Raw genomic sequence first — 17,006 nt, 5'->3', positions numbered from 1 at the left:
CCCGCGGCCCGGCGGGACGGCTGCGGCGGGGCCGGGGGTCCCGAAGGTCCCGGAGGTCCCGAAGGTCCCGGGGCGTGTGGCCCGGCACGAGGCCCGCCCACCGCGGGCGGTGCTGGGCCGGCGACTGTGCCACCAGGTGGCCGCGCCACGCCCGGCCCGGCCCGGCCCGCCCCCGCTCCCGGCCCCCGCCGACAGCCGCGCCCCCGGCCCGAAATAGCGCGGGGCGGGACTGGCACCGCCATGGCGAGGTGAGCGCGGTTGCACGGGACGGGACGGGACGGGACGGGCAGCGCACGGCACCCCCGCGCGGCGCCCGGGGCCTGAGGCACCCCCGGGCAGGACCCTCCAGCCCGGGACGCGGGGGAACGGCACCGGGAACGGCCGGGGAGAGCGAGGGCAGCCCGGCCTGCCGGGCCCCGCTGGCTGCCGAGGCGAGGGGCGGTGCGGGCCCTGAGAGGGGAGCGCTGCGTGCCCGCCGCCCAGGCCCTGCGCCCACCTCGCACTCGCTGCCAGCCCCGGAGCTCGGCTCAGGCAGGGTGCACGCTTGGGGCACGCACTTTGCCCCAGTCCCCACCCCGTGCCTCGCGTGGACCCTGCGGAGCACCGGTGGGCACCATGGCGATACCCGCCGGTCTGCTCTTTCCAAAGGCAACCTGCAAAGACGCTGTGGTACGACCGCCCGCGGTACGTCTACCTGGAGTTCTGCGTGGAGGACAGCACGGATGTCAAGGTCATCATTGAGGACCAGCGGCTGGTGTTCAGGTGAGCTGCCGCTGCCCTGCCAACCGGGGACGCAGCCCTGAACTGGGGGTGGTTCGGAGGACGGGGAGGACTTTGGACGAGCCGGGCACGCGTGGCCTCAGCCCTCTCCTAAGCCAGGCTGTTACCGTGTTTTGGCAGTTGCAAAAACGCAGACGGCGTGGAGTTCTACAATGAGATCAACCTGTATGCCAGGGTCAACTCCAAGGTGAGGCTTCCCCCCCCAGCAAACTGCTCTCTGTCAGCTTGCATCAGGCCCAGAGTTAAATCCAACCTGTGCAGTCTTGAGCAACGCTGCTTAGCGTTGAATCCTGCCCGTTTCCCAAGAGCCTGAGTGGGGTGAGCACGAGCCTGGGAGCCCTGACCCTGGGTCTGGCACTCGCAGTGCTGTGTTGGGCCAGAAACAACTCATCCCCGCGGTTCTGTGTGTCCCACAGCCTGCACATGGCTGAGCTTTAATCCTGCGCGTGTCTGCAGTGGATTGCAGAGAGGAGTCCAGCAGACACTGAGACGAGGCACCCCAATCTCTTGGCAGGACTCACGGGAGAAGCGCTCTGACCGCTCCATCACATGTTTTATGAGGAAGTGGAAGGAGAAAGTGGCCTGGCCCCGCATCACCAAGGAGAACATCAAGGTGCGTGTGGCACCCGGCAGCCAGGACCATCCTTGGTGCGTGTGCTGTCCCCATGCAGCACCTCATGGCTCCCAGGGACCAGCCTGCCCCTGGGGTGCAAACCAAGGGCCCCATGCAGGCACCCCAACACAGAGCTCCCAAAATGCTCAACCTCACGGTCACTGCCAGTCCACAGACCTCTGCCCTCCATGAAGGATGCAGCCACCCTTTTCCCTCAACGCAGGCAGGGTCAGGACCAGCACCCACAGGCGAAGGGACACACTCCCCTTCCCGCCCTTCCCCAGCCCGCCCAGTCCTCTTGCCCGTGCAGGAGCAGCCTGCGCTCGCCGCACAGAGCAATCCTCGGGCTGTGAGTACGGGGCTGCCGGGTCCCCTCCGTGCTGCTCCCTCCCTCACGGGATGCTCCCTCTGCCCACAGCCTGCCTGGCTCTCTGTGGACTTTGACAACTGGCGAGACTGGGAAGGGGACGAGGAGGTGGAGAGGGCCATGGTGGAGCAGTATGCAGAGGTGAGCCAGGCTGTGGGCCTCAGGGTCCCCGGGCACGTGTGGGTGGGTGCTCGGGACGGGGGGGAGCCGGGCGTTCGGAGTTCCTACAGCCGTTTGTTTCTCATCCAGCTCCTGGAGAAGGTGACGGACAAAGGGCCCCCCCCGGCCATGGACGACCTGGACGTAAGTACTGCTGCCCCCAGACGCCACTACACGCTGCAGCTGCCCCCGCCGAGCCTCGGGGCTCGCTCCAGGCGGCCGGCAGCAGCTCCAGCCGCTCCCCTCGGGCAGCCCGTTCCGGAGCCGGCCGGGGACACGCTCCCCAGGAGCCGCCTGGCCTGTGCCGGCCGCTGCGGCCGGGGGGGTGGCGCCTTCCCTGGCACCTCGTCCCTCCCTCCCGCAGGACGATCTCTGAAGCCCCGGTTCCCGGGGACGCCGCGGCCGCAGGAGGCCTCCCGGTGCGCCGGCAGCACGCCCCGACGAGGGGCAGGGTTCTCCGAGGAAGCGGAGCCGTCCCGGCCGGTTCCCCGCTGAGCGCAGCGGACCCCGACCCAGGGCAGCGGGAGCCGTCCGGTCTCCCCGTGCCGGTTACCCGCGCGGGGCACGTGGCAATAAACGTGAGCAGCCGCCGCCGCCTCCTGTCCGCTCGCGCCGCCGCCGCGAAACCGTTCTGCACCGCCGCCGCCGGGCGCGCGCCCCGCGCATCACCTCGCAGGCCCCGCCCACCTGCGGCTCGCCGGGCGCGAGCACGAGTCCCGTGTCCTTCCGCGGCCGCCGTCGCCGCCAGTCTCCCCCCCCCCCCCCCCCCGTGTCCCGCCTCAGTTGCCGCCGCCAGCCCCCCCCCCCCCCGTGTCCCGGCCGCCGGTCCGCCGCCGCCATGGTGTTCCAGTGCCAGCGGGACAGCTGGGCCCGGCAGGTAGCGGCGGGGCAGGCGGGGACGTGGTGCGGTACGGGGGAGTGCGCGGGCCGGCCCCTCACGGCGCCGCCGTCTCCGTTGCAGTTCGCCACCAGGGTGGTGTCGTGCCGGGCGGCGGAGCTGCGGCCCGAGGGCGGCGGGGAGCCGGTGCGCGGGTTCCAGGTGGTGCTGGAGGACACCATCCTCTTCCCCGAGGGCGGCGGGCAGGTACGGGCCGGGCCGAGCCGAGCCGAGCCGGGCGGGGGGCCGGGAGCGGGGCCGGGCCGGCGGTACTGACGCCCCGTGTCCGCAGCCGGACGACCGCGGCCTTATCGGTGATGTGCCGGTGCTGCGCGTGACCCGGCGGGGCCCCGAGGCCGTTCACTTCGTGCAGGCGGCGCTGGAGCCGGGCGCCGAGGTGCTGCTGTCGCTGGACTGGGAGCGTCGCTTCGACCACATGCAGCAGCATTCAGGTCCGTGCCCCGGCCCGACCGGGGGCCGCCCGGTAACGCCTCGCTGCCGGGCCGGGTAGCAGTGCCGCGGGCCCCGGGGGCTGCCTCGTCTGGCTCCACCCGGGGCCCCGGGCTGGGGTGGGCGGTCAGTGCCCAGCTTGTGTCCGTCCCCCCCCCCCGGCCCGGTCAGGGCAGGGGGCTGCCCAACAGCTCTGCACGCACCGTCCATCCCCGGGGCCGCTGGGGAAGGCAGGCGCCTCCCCTGGGTGATCTCCCGGGCCGGTGCACAAACCCTCTGCAAACGGGTTTGGAAGGAAAAGTTCAACCTGCCCCGAAATCTTCATTGTGCGCTGTGGAGCTCTCGGGGTCCCAAGGCCCACGAGGCGATGGCTGTCTGTTCCGTCCGCTCCTAAGCAGCGGCATGAGCCCCACAGCGCCGAGCACATGCCCCGGGCATTTCCAAATGTCACGGGGAATGCCAGCAGAAAAAATACAGTCTGACTGAAAATCTTTTTTCCTGTGTCCAGCAGCACTCAAAGCTGTTGCTTGCACGTCTCTTCCAGGACAGCATCTCATCACTGCCATCGCGGAACAGATGTTTGGGTTCAAGACAACCTCATGGTGAGCAGGGAAGAGGCTTCTTTGACCCCAGTCTTGCCTTGTTTGGCGTGTGCCACCGTGCTGGGCCACAGGGAGCTGAACATTGATAAATTAAAAGCAATTTGCCCTTGGCCATTTCACTCGAGCTCAGAGGGTCTGGGAGAGGTGACTGAACTGGAAAGAAGCTGTGCAAAGTACTCGCTCTGTCTTGTCCTCCTCCAAGTGTTTGGTACGCGTCTGGGGCTCTGTAAATAACGGGGAGAGGAGGGAAGTATGTTTTGTTTCAGTCACCGCGTTCCCAGCAGTGGGACAGCACTTAGTGCTGCACAGAGGGACCTTCCAGCTGGTCTTAGCTACAGCAGCAGATGTTCTCCATCGGTGCAGGGAGCTGGGCCGTCAGCGAAGTGTCATTGAGCTGGACACCCCCTCCATGACAGCAGAGCAAGTAGAGGCCCTGGAGAGGAGTGTGAATGAGAAAATCCGGGAGAGGGTCCCCGTGATGGTGAGGGAACTGGCTGCAGATGACCCTGAAATTGAAACAGTGAGTGGCGGGCAGAGAACTGATGATATCTTTGGGACCAAAATAACTGTGGCACGGATGTCACCTTGCTTGCCGTTGTCCTCCTTTTGCTAGGTGAGAAGCCGCGGTTTGCCAGATGACCACGCGGGGCCAGTGCGAGTGGTTGACATCGAAGGCATAGACTCCAACATGTGCTGTGGGACTCATGTCTCCAACCTGAGTGACTTGCAGGTGGGGGGGCTGCAGCTGAGCTGCCTTCGGGACCCTCGCTGCACACATTCAGACCAAGCACAGCAGAAGTCCCCGAGATCCAGGTCTGCTGGAAATTGTCCCGATGGGAAACAGGGCAGCAGAAGCCCCGTGCTGGGTGAGCCCCGACGGGCTGCACGCAGGTCGGCAGCCTTTGTCCAGTCTGTCAGGCTCCTTCCTTTGTAACAGAACGCAGCCCTCATCCGTAGCGATGATGTTTTCTGAACTGCCAACGCCTCTGCGGAGGGCGCGTGGTATATTGCCAGTTTGGCGGCGCGTTGCTGGGTTGCTAGCCTTTTGTTCCCTCTGCTCAAAGCTCTGATGTTTCTGAGTGTTTCTCATGAATGAGAAATCCTCTGTGCAGTGAGGTGGAGATAAAATTCTAGAGCTGCCTGTAAGTATTTCTGTCTTTTCAGACTTTTTTTCTTTTTATATATATTGACCTTATGGCCGATTTTAATCCGTTTATTTTCACTGGCAGAGAGCCAACATTCACAACAAGGCATAGTCTAGTAGGAACTGATCACTTATGTGAGTATAAGCAAAGTACTGTTCTTTTCTGACCAGGGTGATTTTCTTTTTAAGGTTATTAAACTCCTTGGCACAGAAAAAGGGAAAAAGAACAAAATCAACTTGGTTTTCCTGGCAGGAAACAGAGTGCTGAAGTCAGTCGAACAAAGTCACAGTACTGAGAAGGCTCTAACCTCACTGCTCAAGTAATACCCTTTCCACTTTGATTATTTAATCTTTACTATTCCTTCTGACATAAGCCTCAGGGTACATCTACGCAATGCTTTTTATGATGTTGTCTGGTTTTGCTCCTTTAAGGAATCCTTTCTTTGTGCGTCAGAGCGGTGATCCAAATTCTCCTTGTTCTTTCAGAAATGGGCCAGGTGAGCACGTAGAGGCTGTGAAGAGACTGCAGAGTTCTGTGAAACTGCTCCAGAAGGTACGAGGACGGCTGAGAAAAGCAGATTGCGGCTGCTTCCTGTAGACCTGAGCTTTAGTCATGATAACTGGGAATTGAATCGTAGACATCAGTTTTTGTGGGTATTACGAAAACTGCTCCCGTCTCTGGGAACGCAGCTTGGTGTTCACACCGACCTCTCCATCTGCAGTACAGTTTATTTGCTTTTCTTTCAGAATAACTTGAACCTTCTTAGAGACATTGCTGTTTTGATAGCCCGGGATTTCAAGAGCAAACCTGTTCAAAGCCAGCTGTTTGTGTTACACAGGTATGGGGGAGTCAGGGAAAAGGGTGAAATGGTATCTCACACGTTTTGTGGCAGTCGCATCTCTCTGACGCCTATTCAGGCTTGTTTCTCAAGGAAGAATATAAGCAAGGTGAATAGAATATTAAACTGCCTCAGCCTGCGGGAAGGTTTTGTAATTAAAGGAATATGTTAGTCACTGATTTCTTCCAGTTTTATAGCCAAGAAATAACTGTGTCTATCTGATTTCTCTCTGCCCTTGATATTTTCAAATAAAACTGAGGAGCTTTATTTCTTAAAGATAAACACTTAAACAATTCCTGATATGTCTACAGGAATGCACAATGAGGATTTAGATACATAGAAAAAAACCTGATCTCCGTCCTAACAGCAAGAGGCCAAAACCCCAGGCCTGATCAGGCCTTTGGTTTCTGATTGATATTTGGACTCTAAAGGGGATTTTTGCTTCTTTCTGAAGTGGGTTTTTTTTCCCCATCCATACAGGAAAGAGGGTGACTCTGAATTTATGAATATCATCGCTAATGAGATTGGGACAGAGGTGAGTCACTGATGAAGACTAACCCAACACCACTGGCTTTTTCATTCAAACTGTAGGACAGGCAGAGCCAAGCTTCTGTTTGTACCAGAGTCACAAGTTACAGGTCTGTTTCCTTTCAAAAGTTACATGAGGTTGTTGTCCCCAGCAGCCTCAGTCCGCAGAGGAATCCTCAACAGTCAGGAACTACAACAGTGAGAATTCAGAGCACTCTGGAAGAGCCTGACCCTGAAGAGCTGTACAGAACCTCAATGGCTGTTTGAGAATTAGAAATAGAATTAGAAGTAGAATAGAATTAGACTATTTCAGTTGGAAGGGACCTACAACAATCATCTAGTCCTACTGCCAACCATATCCTTTTAACTTAGGTTACCTCAGTACCCATTCTGTCCCCCACAACATGATTAAGCATGAAAGGTTCAAAAGCCCCCCTCCCTTTTACTTTCTTCAAATTGAGTCTCTGTCTTGGTAACACACACCAACTTCTGAATGGTTTGTGTGCTGGGATGGGTCCTGTGGCCCGTGTCTCTGTCCTCTTCCCAGACAAGGAGGGCTCTGGTTATTCTGGAGCAAGATCCATCGCTCTGTCCACAGGAAACCCTGCTGTTCCTGACTGTGGGAGATGAAAAAGAAGCAGGACTCTTTCTTCTAGCTGGACCTGTTGAAGCGGTTGAGAATTTAGGTCCCAGGTAACATGTTCTATGGTTTCTTTAAAATTAGTAAGAATTCTAATGTTGCAGACTAAGCAGCTGAGCAGTGTAATTAGGGCACAGATCCTTGTTTGCTCTCGAGCAGGTTGGGCCAGGGCACTCTCTTCTCTGCAAGTGAGAGGCCTCCAACCTGTCCTGTTGTTACTGCAGGGTGGCAGAGCTGCTGGGAGGCAAAGGAGCTGGGAAGCGAGGCCGCTTCCAGGGCAAGGCAACCAAGATGAGTCGGCGAGGAGAAGTGCAAGCCCTGCTCCAGGAATTCGTCAGCCACGGAAGCCCCGAAGCCTAAGAAACAATTCTCAAAGTGGGGCTGTCTTCCCTGCTTTGCATAAGCTCCACCAACTTCTCTCCCAGAGAATAAAGACATAAAACCAAAGCTGGTGTGCATCTGCTCTGTGCGAGCCGACTCGGGGAGGGGACCTGCCAGCCACGCTTTGCTGCAAGGCTTCTTTTGTTTCCCCAGACAAATAGTAACGCATTCTTAAGTGATTAACAGTAGTCATTATTTAACCATTCTGTAGGCTTCCTAAAACCAAGAGGGGGCCCTCCCGTTTCAGTACGTCGTGGCTTTTTACTTTGTACCAGTTGCTGAGGAGTAATTCCTTTGTGAGCGTATTTATTTATAATAAGCTGAACGCATTTAAAAAAATCAGAATAGGGGTAAGAAGCAGAGGGTTTGAGTATGATATTTACCAACAAGTACAGAGAAAATCAGTCAAGCTTTTGCTGCTGAAATATTGTAAGGAGAAGAAGGAATGAAACGTGGCGGGAATTGGAGGGGTGCTCAGATCAGTGAGTCCCCCCCGAAAAGACCAAACTAAGCTGGTCACCAGTTACGGCTGCCTGAGCTAGAACTGGGAGGCGAGAAGACCAATGCTGTTGTCAAGCCTGTGAGCAAGGAAAGGAGGGGGCACCAGAGGACAAGTGTCTGTGAGCCCTTTTTTAAAAAAAAAAAAAAAAAAAAAACGAACTGACTTTTTTTTCCTGGCTACTCACAAATCTGCCAGTGCTGGAGCGTGAAGGGGTTTGAGGTCATGGCACTGCCGGGGCCCCTCGCTGCTGGCCAACACGCAGGGCTGCCGACGGACACGACCGTTCCCTCGGGCAGCAGTCGCTATTGACCCGGCTGATGGGAGCAGCTGTTGGGTAACGCCAGCTTCATTGCTGCAGTCCCGCAGCTCCACTGCGGTAGCGACAAGTTCGTTATTGCAAAAGGGAATTTCATCCCTTTGTAGGTGGCCTGGCAGAACCGTGTACGTGAGAATTCAACGCGGATACAAGCAGCCACCTAAGTGCTTTGTTTCGCGAGCAGACAGAAAACCATATTAAAGCCATTTGTTTGAGCTGCACACTGGGCATTTCTCCTAGGCGTGTGCCTGAACGTTTCCTTCACTTCTGTTGCCACAAGCTCGAGTTTTCATTACCATTCTCTTCTCCCCAGCAGCGGCCTTTCCTCTGCTTCTGCAACAGTATCTTATGTTTGGCTCTTTTACGTGGTAAGAAATAGCTCTACAGAAAAGCGTATTACTCTGACCAAGACCGGCGAGGTTGTACTGGCACATTGGGTCTTGGCATACAGCTCACTCACGCCGCTTTCTGCGCTGGTCTGTAAAATGTGGCATTGCCTGCAGCTCCGGAGCCTTCTCCTTCGGAACAGCAGCTGTTCCTGTAGTTCCCTAAGTAGAGACCGCAGCTTTCTGTGCGTGGGTACGGCAGCACCCGGCCTTGTCCTTGCTGCTGGGAAGGCATCGTCCTGGTCCACCACAGCATCTTTGCTATGGGGTAATTGGTAGAGAAAATGAAGCCTGAGGTGTCCTCTGGCAGGGCAGCCCTTGAAGAACAAGGTCAAGGTCAAGGTCACCCCTGCTCTCACCTCCCACCCCTCTGGAGTTCCCAGCCCCCTCTCCAGCTCCCATCGCAAGACCAGTTCTGGCGTTCAGGAGTCGCTAGCAGCCAAACTCATTTCCCGGTGAGTGTCATCAGTGACGCTCAGCAAAAGGAAGCTCTTCCCCACCTGACACCTCGGCCTGGAGAGCGGCAAGCGTTCCTCGGCCTTGACGGAGCACAGCGAAGGACAGAGCCCTGAATCAGCCGGGGCAGAGAGCAGCTGGAAGGGAGAGCGGGTACCCCACGGCAGGAAACCATTCACCTTGGTGTCCCTTTCCCTTGTTGGGGTGCAGTTGTTATGGGTCCAGTGTGAACATCGGGAGTTTCTCCATCCAACGCAGATGTAAAGTCCCTTGGGATCAGGCGGAGCTACTCCCCAGTGTTTCCTCAGCTTGCCTTTTCTGCCAGCTCCCGGGGCTGTTGCAATCTCAGCTGCAGAAACTAAAGGGCGCTGTGGAGCCACGGCGTGAAAACGCACGACAGGTAATTTCGTCATTTTTTCACCTTGCTAGAAATGGCCTCACAGGTTTGGTCCAGATATTGGTAATAAACAGAGAAACAGAAGAAAAGGAACCTCTGTCCTAAGGAGGTTTATCTACCTCGGACACAGAGGATGGCAGCAGCCCCGGCACGGAGGTTTCCGCACGCGGCTGGTGCCGGTGCCGTTCGGCCGAGAGCCCTTGGCCAGCTTGGAGCCGTTGGGGAGCAGCGGCAGCAGCGGGCGCAGGTCACGGCTGCGCCAACCATCAGCATCTGCTGGGGCTCCGCTGCAGGGGGAACCAGCGGCCCTTGTTGCCCTGCACGCGATGGCTCCCAGAGAGGGAACGGCCGCCTCCGTGGGGTCTGGCTGCTCCATCCCCATCCTTCCCAGTCGGGATAACCGCTGCGCCAAGCCTGCCCGCTGCCCAGCTGGAGGAAACTGTACGTGTGTGTGCTGATCTAGGTACGCAGCTGAATTAGGTCCACAGCTGAGCTCCGTACCGAGCGAGATTTACGGCAAACTTTGCTGTGGAAAGGTGTTTTAACGTGGGTGGGTTTTAGCGTGGGGTTCTGCTGACGTTGGGTCGGTCAGAAGGAAGGTGCCTGATGGCTCTCGGTGTTTCGGTGGTGGAAGGGCTCCCATCAGAGGGCTGGGAAAGGCTGCAAAGCCCGCACGCTCTGCTGCTGCGCACGGCAAAGGCTCATCCGAGCCGCAGCAAGATAACGGGCGTTACCACGACTCTGCAGGACACCATCTCCCAAAGGCACAGCAAGATCTGGGCAGGGGAGATGGCATTTCTGAGGTGCGCCACAGCAGAGGACACCGCTGACACGTACAGCTGGGTATGGGGTAAACGCTGCGGGAAATGGTGTTTTAGGGGAGGCGCTGCACACGCACACAGTCTGGCAGGAAGAAAGCATCTGTACCTTTGTATCTATTTTAAACTATCATCTCAGGCTGAGAGAGGATGTTTACTAAGTTAATTGGCAGGCTGTACAGCCTGTACGGCTTTGAAGTCAGCAGGGAAAACCCGCAGCCAGCTTCTGCTAAGGAGCACGGCGCCGAGGCAGGAGGGCTGGGACATGTCTGCCGGGAGGGCAGAGCCGGCAGCAGCGAAGCAGCTTGACCCCACGCTGCCGCAGCCACTCCCTGCGCCCCGGGCAGACCCGGTGTTTGGGCAGTGGTGTCCAGAGGACGAGCCAGTGCTGACCGCCGGGTCCGACCCCGCAACACAACCCCGCAGCCTGGGGGGCTCAGCGCAGCCCCAGCCGGTCCCAAAGCCAAGCTTGTTTCCCTAAGCAGTGAGGTGACACGAGTGTGTCCCTGTTCCTGCCACAAGGCGCACCCAGAAACCTTGGATAAATGGTGCAAAAAGCAGTTGATCCCCCTGCTGCGCTGGCCACATCCGACTGCACCCAAGGGTGAAAGGTGACGGGGCCGGGGGAACCTGGTGCTGCCTTTCCTGGTGGTTGGACCGTGCGGGTGATGGTGGGAGCAGTGCTCCAGGAGAGACCTCCTTCCTCCAAGATCACCAGCAGCCCCCGCTGCGGTCCCTGCGCCCGAGAGCCGATCCCCCATCCTGCCTCACTGGCCAGCAAGACATCCGAACTCACCAGCTAAACACATCTTCAGCTTTAATTAAATACCTCTTGTTTACAGACACCCCATATGTATATGTGTATATAGATACGCATCATGTATGTATATACACATACGGATACGTGTACCCCATGCTGCTTCACACAGCAGTGAATACTGAACACCTCAGGGCTGGGGGGGCTCCCGCAAGCCGGTGCTTTATCTCCAGATCACAGTGTCTGCCCATTCCTGTAACAGCTGCCTCAGCAGCAGACCCCGAGCACCCATGGGTGAGCACCCTGCTCCCGGTGGTGCCATCCCCAGCCCTGCAGCGTGGAGGCGGCACGTCCCCGTGAGTTGCAGGGGAGCGCAGGGTCTTCCCCTCGCTGCCGTCGGGTTCTGGGCTGATGACCCCCACCCATGGGTGCGGGAAGGACAGCAGGAGAGCCCCAGGCGCGTGGGGCTCGCTGGGCCATCAGCTGGCTGCAGGCAGCCTGAGCCTACGGCACAACTGGCAATGCGGGTCCGTGCTGCGGGAGCCATCCAGCAGCGCCACCAGCCCAGCCTTTGCAGTCCGCTCCCGGTGTGGAGTCAGTCTGTGCAGATTCAGTGGGGAGCAAACAGTGGCTGGGGGGGCACCCGTGGTCTGGTGACCGCCCCCGAGCCCAGAGCCAGGGCAGCCGCCTGCCTGGGCGCACCGTCACCTGCGGGGACGCCCCTAGACAGCCTTCTTGTCCTGCGTGGCCAGGAGCTGGGAGACGCAGTAGGGGATGAGGCCGACGGTGGCCAGCGGCACGGCCGTGCTCTTGCAGAAGGAGAGGACATAGAAGAGCAGCTGCATGTGGGAGGGCGGCTTGAAGGCATCAAAGAGGTGTAAGACGAGGAGGGAGGCGGCGATGCAGCCCAGGCGGAAGGGCAGCTGCCAGCCCTGCTTCCCCCGGCAGCTCTCCAGGTACATGTGGGAGTTGAGGGCCAGCCCCAGCCCGAAGAGGATGCCCAGGTTACGGAGGAGGCTGGCGAAGGGGGTGGTGTCGATGTGGACCCACTCGGGGTGGGCGCACCACCTCTGTGCCTTCTCCAGCGTCCAGAGCAGGTCCACGCCGAGGGCCCGCAGCAGCAGGTAGAAGCCCAGGGCAAAGCTGAAGAGGAAGAAGGTGACGCCCAGGTACTGGCGGAGGCTGGCGTGGTAGATGCATTGGATGTGCTGGAAGGTCTTGGCCACAACCATCCCTGCCGGTAACAAAACGGGAGAGGAGGCACTGCCGATCAGCGAGCAATCACCTGCCTTGGGGTGGTGGAGCCAAGCGGATCCTGCAGTCCTGGGTGCTCCAGCAGGGAACGCGTGCCGGGGGCTACCCAGGTGCTCCTGCGCGGTGCTGACTGCCCCAACGGCCACCGCTGCACCCCGTTGCTCACAGAGGGTCGATTCTGCTCCCTCGCCCAGTGATGACCCTTTCACACCCCGAGCCTGTCCTGCCCATGCCTTTGGGCCATGTTCACTGTCCCTCAGAGGGACTGAGGCAGCCCTGCCTGCCCCACTGGGACTCATGCCTCAGACGGGACAAGGACAACGGCACGTCCCGGAGGGCATCCTGCCCGTGACAACGAGGGCAGTAAGTGCAGAGCCACAGATGCAGCTTTGCATCACGACCCCATCACGCGTCCATTGGGCCATGCGCCCTTCCTGGCCGGTGCTGTGGGTGCTGCAGTCCAGCACGGCGATGCTGCGGGGAAGGAGACGGGGGTCCGATGCACTCACCTGAGATGACCCCCGCGATGACCTGATGGGGGAAGTGGGCAGCAATGAAGACTCGGGACAGGCAGACGCAGACCTGAACTGTCCAGAACCCCGTCCAAAGCACCATCCACAGCACCCTGCAAGGGGCAGGCAGCCACGTCAGTGCCAGGGCCGGCTCACGCTGTCCGGGGCACCGCCATCGCATACCCCAAGCGGTGCATGGCCGCCTGCTGACCCCGTCCTCGTGCACACCCCACCGGGGGTGCCACGGCCCGTCTGTCTGCCCACGGCCTTGCGCCTTGCTGGGCTCAGCTGCACGCCCGTCAGCTCTGGAGCAGCCTCTGCCCAGCACGGGTGGTTTTGGCGCACAGCTTACCAGTATTTGAGTGTCCTCGCCTGCTTCTTCCCCATGGCAGGGGAGAGGAGGGCCGTCACCATGACATAGTACACGCCTGCTGCGCCCATGGCGTGGCCGGAGGGGCTCCCTGGGTGAGAAAAGATCCCCAGGTCAGACCCCCATTTCGTGCCCAGGGGGGTTCCAGGCAGCAGCCCAGGCCCCAGGGGCTGCGGTAGCGGGTGGCACGGCACCCAGCACCTGTCCCGCGGCAGACACGGTGCCACCTCTGCGACAAGTGCCCAGCAAGGGACATTGGAGCAGGGGACAGCAGAGCAGGGGCAGCGTTGGGAGCATGGCTCCAGCTCAGCAGCCTATCTGCCCGGCAAGACTAGGCAGAGGGCACTGACCGTCCCCGACAGCTCATGCTGAGCACGCCTGCAGCCCTTCCCCAGCTCCCATGGAACGCCACGGGCAAAGGAGACGCAGAGCTGCTCCAGAACCAGGCAATTCCCCATGGAGCGCTTGCCCACATTTGGGGCTGGAGGGCAGAGCACGACTCCGGCACGGGCCAAGGCTGCGGCTGAGCACGGGCGGGGGTTTGTGCTGAACTGCCACGTCTGCGCTGAGGGTCAAGGTCTGCTCTGAGTAAGGGCTGCCCTGCCTCCACCCGCTGCAGGCACAGCTGGCGGCCCCGGGAGTGCGGCAGGGGCCCACGCTGCAGTTCGGCGATAACGGCGCTCTCTCAAGAGCTAGCTAGGGGCGTGTGCCGCCAGCGGGCTGCCAGCCGCGGCCATGCCAGCACCCCGCTCCCTGCAGGGACTGAGAGCCAGAGTGGGGAGTTGCATCTGCAGGTGCTGCTGGGCAAGCGCCCGCTGGCCCTGCCAGGGCTGAGGGACCCTACGGGGGCCGGGGGACCCTACAGGGGCAGGGGACCCTACCGGGGCCGGTCTCACAGGTGAGCGGGAACTGCTGGATCTCTGGGGCAGAGGTGTTGCCGTAATAGTCCGTCTCATGGACCCACCAGTACGGTCTCTCCCCAAAGAGGATCCTGAAAAGAAAGGAGAACGGGGGGCTGTAGGACTCCTGGGCACGGCCGCAGTTTCAGCTCTGGCCTGGGAGCTAGAAGAGGCAAAGGACCCAAGAGCGGTCCAGGGCATCCCGACAGACGCAGCATCCAGCCGGTCACTCGGTCCCAACAGCCGACGCTGCCTGTGTCCCCATCCCCGGCCCCTGAAGGGCAAGAACAAGAACTTCGTGGCAGCAAGTCAACGTGCTGAGAAAAGGAGCGATGTCTGCCGTCTCCAAGTCTTTTTCAGGTCAAGAGCAACTGTCTCATGGTGGCATCAGAGGCAGAGGCCACTCGTCCCTATTGCACGTGCAGGCAGCGTGGGCATCCCAGGGGACTTGAGCTGCGGGGCAGGCGCAGAGCTGAGCAGCCAGAACACCCCCTGACCACACTGCCGGGGACATGGGGTGCAGCCCCCAAACCTTGGGATGCTGAAACGCAGCCATGGGGATGGCACCGCACTGGTCCACCACCCCTGCAGCCACTGGTACCACAGCCCACTGCCCGCGGGGACGGCACCCATGGCTACCGGCTGACACCGAACCCTGCCGGGCCGTGATGCCAGGATGGATCAACGCCATGGTACAACTGATGCTGCCAACGAGGCCGTCCCATGCCTGGAGCGGTGGCTGGGTCCCTTGTCCATGATGCCAGTGTTACCCGCCATGGAAAGGAAGGGGATATCAGCGTCCTGCGGCTTATCCATGGGAAACACCTAAAAGGTTGGGGCAGCACCAAGCCCTTATCCCGCGTGTCAGAGCCGTGCCAGGCCACCCTGCGGACCCCCTTTGGCAAGGGGCTCTGTGCAGCCCCTGCGCAGAACCGCAGCCCCGTCTGACGGCAAAGGGGTCTGTTCGCGGGAGGATCGATCTCTCTGCCTGGCTTCTGGGATGGGGGGAGAGCCTTTGCTGCACGGCTTGGGAAGGAGCAACCGTTACCACTGCCAAGCTGAGGGACGAACTCTGGTCTTTGTTTTACACCGGTGTCAAGGCTGAGAGCGCACATCTGGCCCGCGTTAGTCCAGCTGTGCCAACGTGCCCGGAGGGAGCCATGGCACGGTGCCACTCACCACTTGAAGACGAGGTTGAGCCAGTCGCCGATCACGGCCACCCAGATGAGCCTGATGCCCACCGACTCACTGATGTGGAACCAGATAGGGAAGAGGACAAAGAAAGCGTTCCTGAGGTCAGCAGCGAAGGAGATGAAGAGAAACCAGTCCTGGGAACCCTGGAAGTGGTCCTGCAGCCAGCGTGTCGCCTGGATGCCCGCATCGTGTAGGAGGTTCATGTTGGCCTCCATCTCCTCTGCAGCCGCGGCCCCTCAGTGCGGATCAGGCTGTTCCGCACTCTGCCGCGCTGCCGGGGTTTTATACTCTGCGGGCTCTTGTTTGCCGCGGCAGGTCGCTTGTCCCAGCACTGATCTTTGGACCCAAAACCACTTTTGCCAAAGGTGCATCACCGGGGGGTTGTTACAAACATGTTTGGAACAACTTACGTAAAAGGGAAAAACAGGCTTCGAGGGCGCATGGAACCACGAGGAGCGTGGGGTGCTCCTGCCCCGGCACTTTAACCCTTCCCTGCACCGTCCCCTCCCTGCAGAGCGCAGGTGGCTGCCTCACTCGGGGGGATCCTGCAGCCCCTGCTCCTCCTGCCGCCCAGTACGACAGCTCAGCTGCTCCTTCCAAGCCCGGCGTCTGCTCCGTTATCAGGGAGGAGAGCCAAGCGCCCGCGCCCTGCGTGAACAGCACTGCACAGCCCCGGGCTGTGACGTTTCTCCCATCCCTCTGCCATCCATCACCCCAAGCACCACCGGAGCGTCGCAGGGATGCCCAGGAGCATGGAACTGGGTCATGTGTGGTGTGGGGGGCATGCTGCCCACCATCCCCAGGTCTGCTGAAACCTCCAGCTGATGAAAAAAACACCTTGCTGCCGTGGCCTTTGCCAGGCTGATTTAACCGGGGCTCTGCGTAATGGGAAAGTTTCCAAGCCGTTTCTGGAGCTCCCCGCAGCCTCAGACAGGGAGCCTTGGGGAGCTCCTGGCTGCCAGCGATGTTTTTTCTGATCTCTGGTGCGGGGTTAAAGGACCTTTGCAAATGAGGTCCCCTGGGAGGGAAGGCATTCCTCCCAGCACTGCTCCCCTGGGTTAACCCCCTCCTGCACAAAACTGCCCCGTCAGACCCCGGCTGCAGGGACGGAACCGAACACATCACTCGTCCCGCCAGTGCCAGGTCCCTGCCCGTGGCTTTTCCCCGCCCTGGCCACGCCGCACTGTCACCGGCAGCAGTGCCGGCACTGCAGCTTTATCGTTCTGTTCCTCCCTGGGAGGTAACGGTGAATGAGTAACGTGGAGAGCTATTTCCAGGAGCCTGAGGACACAAGGTCAGCCTGGCAGGACAAACCTCCTTCCCCAGCTCCGGCCAGCCATCACGGCTGCTGCTGCACAGCCATGCAGCCCTGTGGCAGCGGCGCGGGGTGCCGGGCCAGAACCCGCCGCAGCAAAACAGGCAGCTGCCCTTGCGTGGGGGAACAGGCAACGAGGTGTTAATGATTAGCAGCCAGTGAAAATGCATCACTTATCTCCCTCCTCGAGAAAGTTCAGGTCAAGATCCTTGAACCGCTACCCCAGTGCTGTTTGCCACCGCGCAGAGCAGGCAGAGGTCGTGTCCAGCGCCGAGTCCTGCCTGCAAACAGCCGGCTCTGCGCAGCAGGGGCCACGGGCAGCATCCTGCCCCTTGTCTGCACGAACCCCGGGGAGCCACGGGGGGTCTAGAAGGCAAAACCACAGCAAACCTTCCTCCCTGGAATACAGGCACGGACTCCTCTTGGAGCTGCCGGGCAGAGGAGGAGGGA

The 17,006-nt window shown here is 60.2% G+C and overlaps 2 protein-coding genes across 4 annotated transcripts; one reads left to right on the top strand and one right to left on the bottom strand.

Annotated features, from left to right (window-relative positions):
* The first annotated feature begins 11 nt into the window (after positions 1-11).
* PTGES3L (prostaglandin E synthase 3 like) lies at positions 12-7,446 on the top strand. Of its 3 annotated transcripts, XM_054801430.1 has the most exons (17): positions 12-248; positions 649-762; positions 901-967; positions 1,295-1,393; positions 1,812-1,901; positions 2,010-2,063; positions 2,881-3,003; positions 3,089-3,248; positions 3,791-3,848; positions 4,212-4,368; positions 4,462-4,578; positions 5,182-5,312; positions 5,479-5,545; positions 5,740-5,831; positions 6,312-6,366; positions 6,958-7,052; positions 7,224-7,446. In XM_054801430.1, exons 1-17 carry the CDS (start codon positions 241-243, stop codon positions 7,357-7,359), a joined length of 1,623 nt encoding a protein of 540 aa, XP_054657405.1. In that variant the 5' UTR covers positions 12-240; the 3' UTR covers positions 7,360-7,446. The 3 variants fall into 3 exon arrangements, with proteins under 3 accessions (XP_054657405.1, XP_054657404.1, XP_054657403.1); XM_054801428.1 differs by lacking the exons at positions 12-248; positions 649-762; positions 901-967; ... (1 more) ...; positions 1,812-1,901; positions 2,010-2,063 and adding an exon at positions 2,624-2,796; XM_054801429.1 differs by lacking the exons at positions 2,881-3,003; positions 3,089-3,248; positions 3,791-3,848; ... (6 more) ...; positions 6,958-7,052; positions 7,224-7,446 and adding an exon at positions 2,284-2,506 and having other exon boundaries at positions 14-248.
* A 3,609-nt stretch (positions 7,447-11,055) lies between these two features.
* On the bottom strand, positions 11,056-15,505 carry G6PC1 (glucose-6-phosphatase catalytic subunit 1). The gene is made up of 5 exons (XM_054801433.1): positions 15,227-15,505; positions 14,030-14,139; positions 13,131-13,239; positions 12,776-12,891; positions 11,056-12,246 (listed from the first exon to the last, which is right to left on the bottom strand). Exons 1-5 carry the CDS (start codon positions 15,454-15,456, stop codon positions 11,735-11,737), a joined length of 1,077 nt encoding a protein of 358 aa, XP_054657408.1. The 5' UTR covers positions 15,457-15,505; the 3' UTR covers positions 11,056-11,734.
* Positions 15,506-17,006: the final 1,501 nt, after the last annotated feature.

This window comes from Grus americana, chromosome 22 (genome assembly GCF_028858705.1).
Source record: "Grus americana isolate bGruAme1 chromosome 22, bGruAme1.mat, whole genome shotgun sequence".
NCBI classification, from domain to species: Eukaryota; Metazoa; Chordata; class Aves; order Gruiformes; family Gruidae; genus Grus; species Grus americana.
Note: the sequence above shows the minus strand (reverse complement) of the source record. Positions and strands in the feature narration are given on the sequence as shown.

Coding starts and splice junctions, on each gene's coding strand:
- PTGES3L (XM_054801430.1), top strand. Junction 3,849..4,211: donor GGGTTCAAGACAACCTCATG/GTGAGCAGGGAA, acceptor CCATCGGTGCAG/GGAGCTGGGCCGTCAGCGAA. Junction 7,053..7,223: donor GTTGAGAATTTAGGTCCCAG/GTAACATGTTCT, acceptor TTGTTACTGCAG/GGTGGCAGAGCTGCTGGGAG.
- G6PC1 (XM_054801433.1), bottom strand. CDS start 15,456: ATGGAGGCCAACATGAACCTCCTACACGATGCGGGCATCCAGGCGACA. Junction 14,140..15,226: donor CTCAACCTCGTCTTCAAGTG/GTGAGTGGCACC, acceptor CTTTCTTTTCAG/GATCCTCTTTGGGGAGAGAC. Junction 12,247..12,775: donor CATCGCGGGGGTCATCTCAG/GTGAGTGCATCG, acceptor TGTTACCGGCAG/GGATGGTTGTGGCCAAGACC.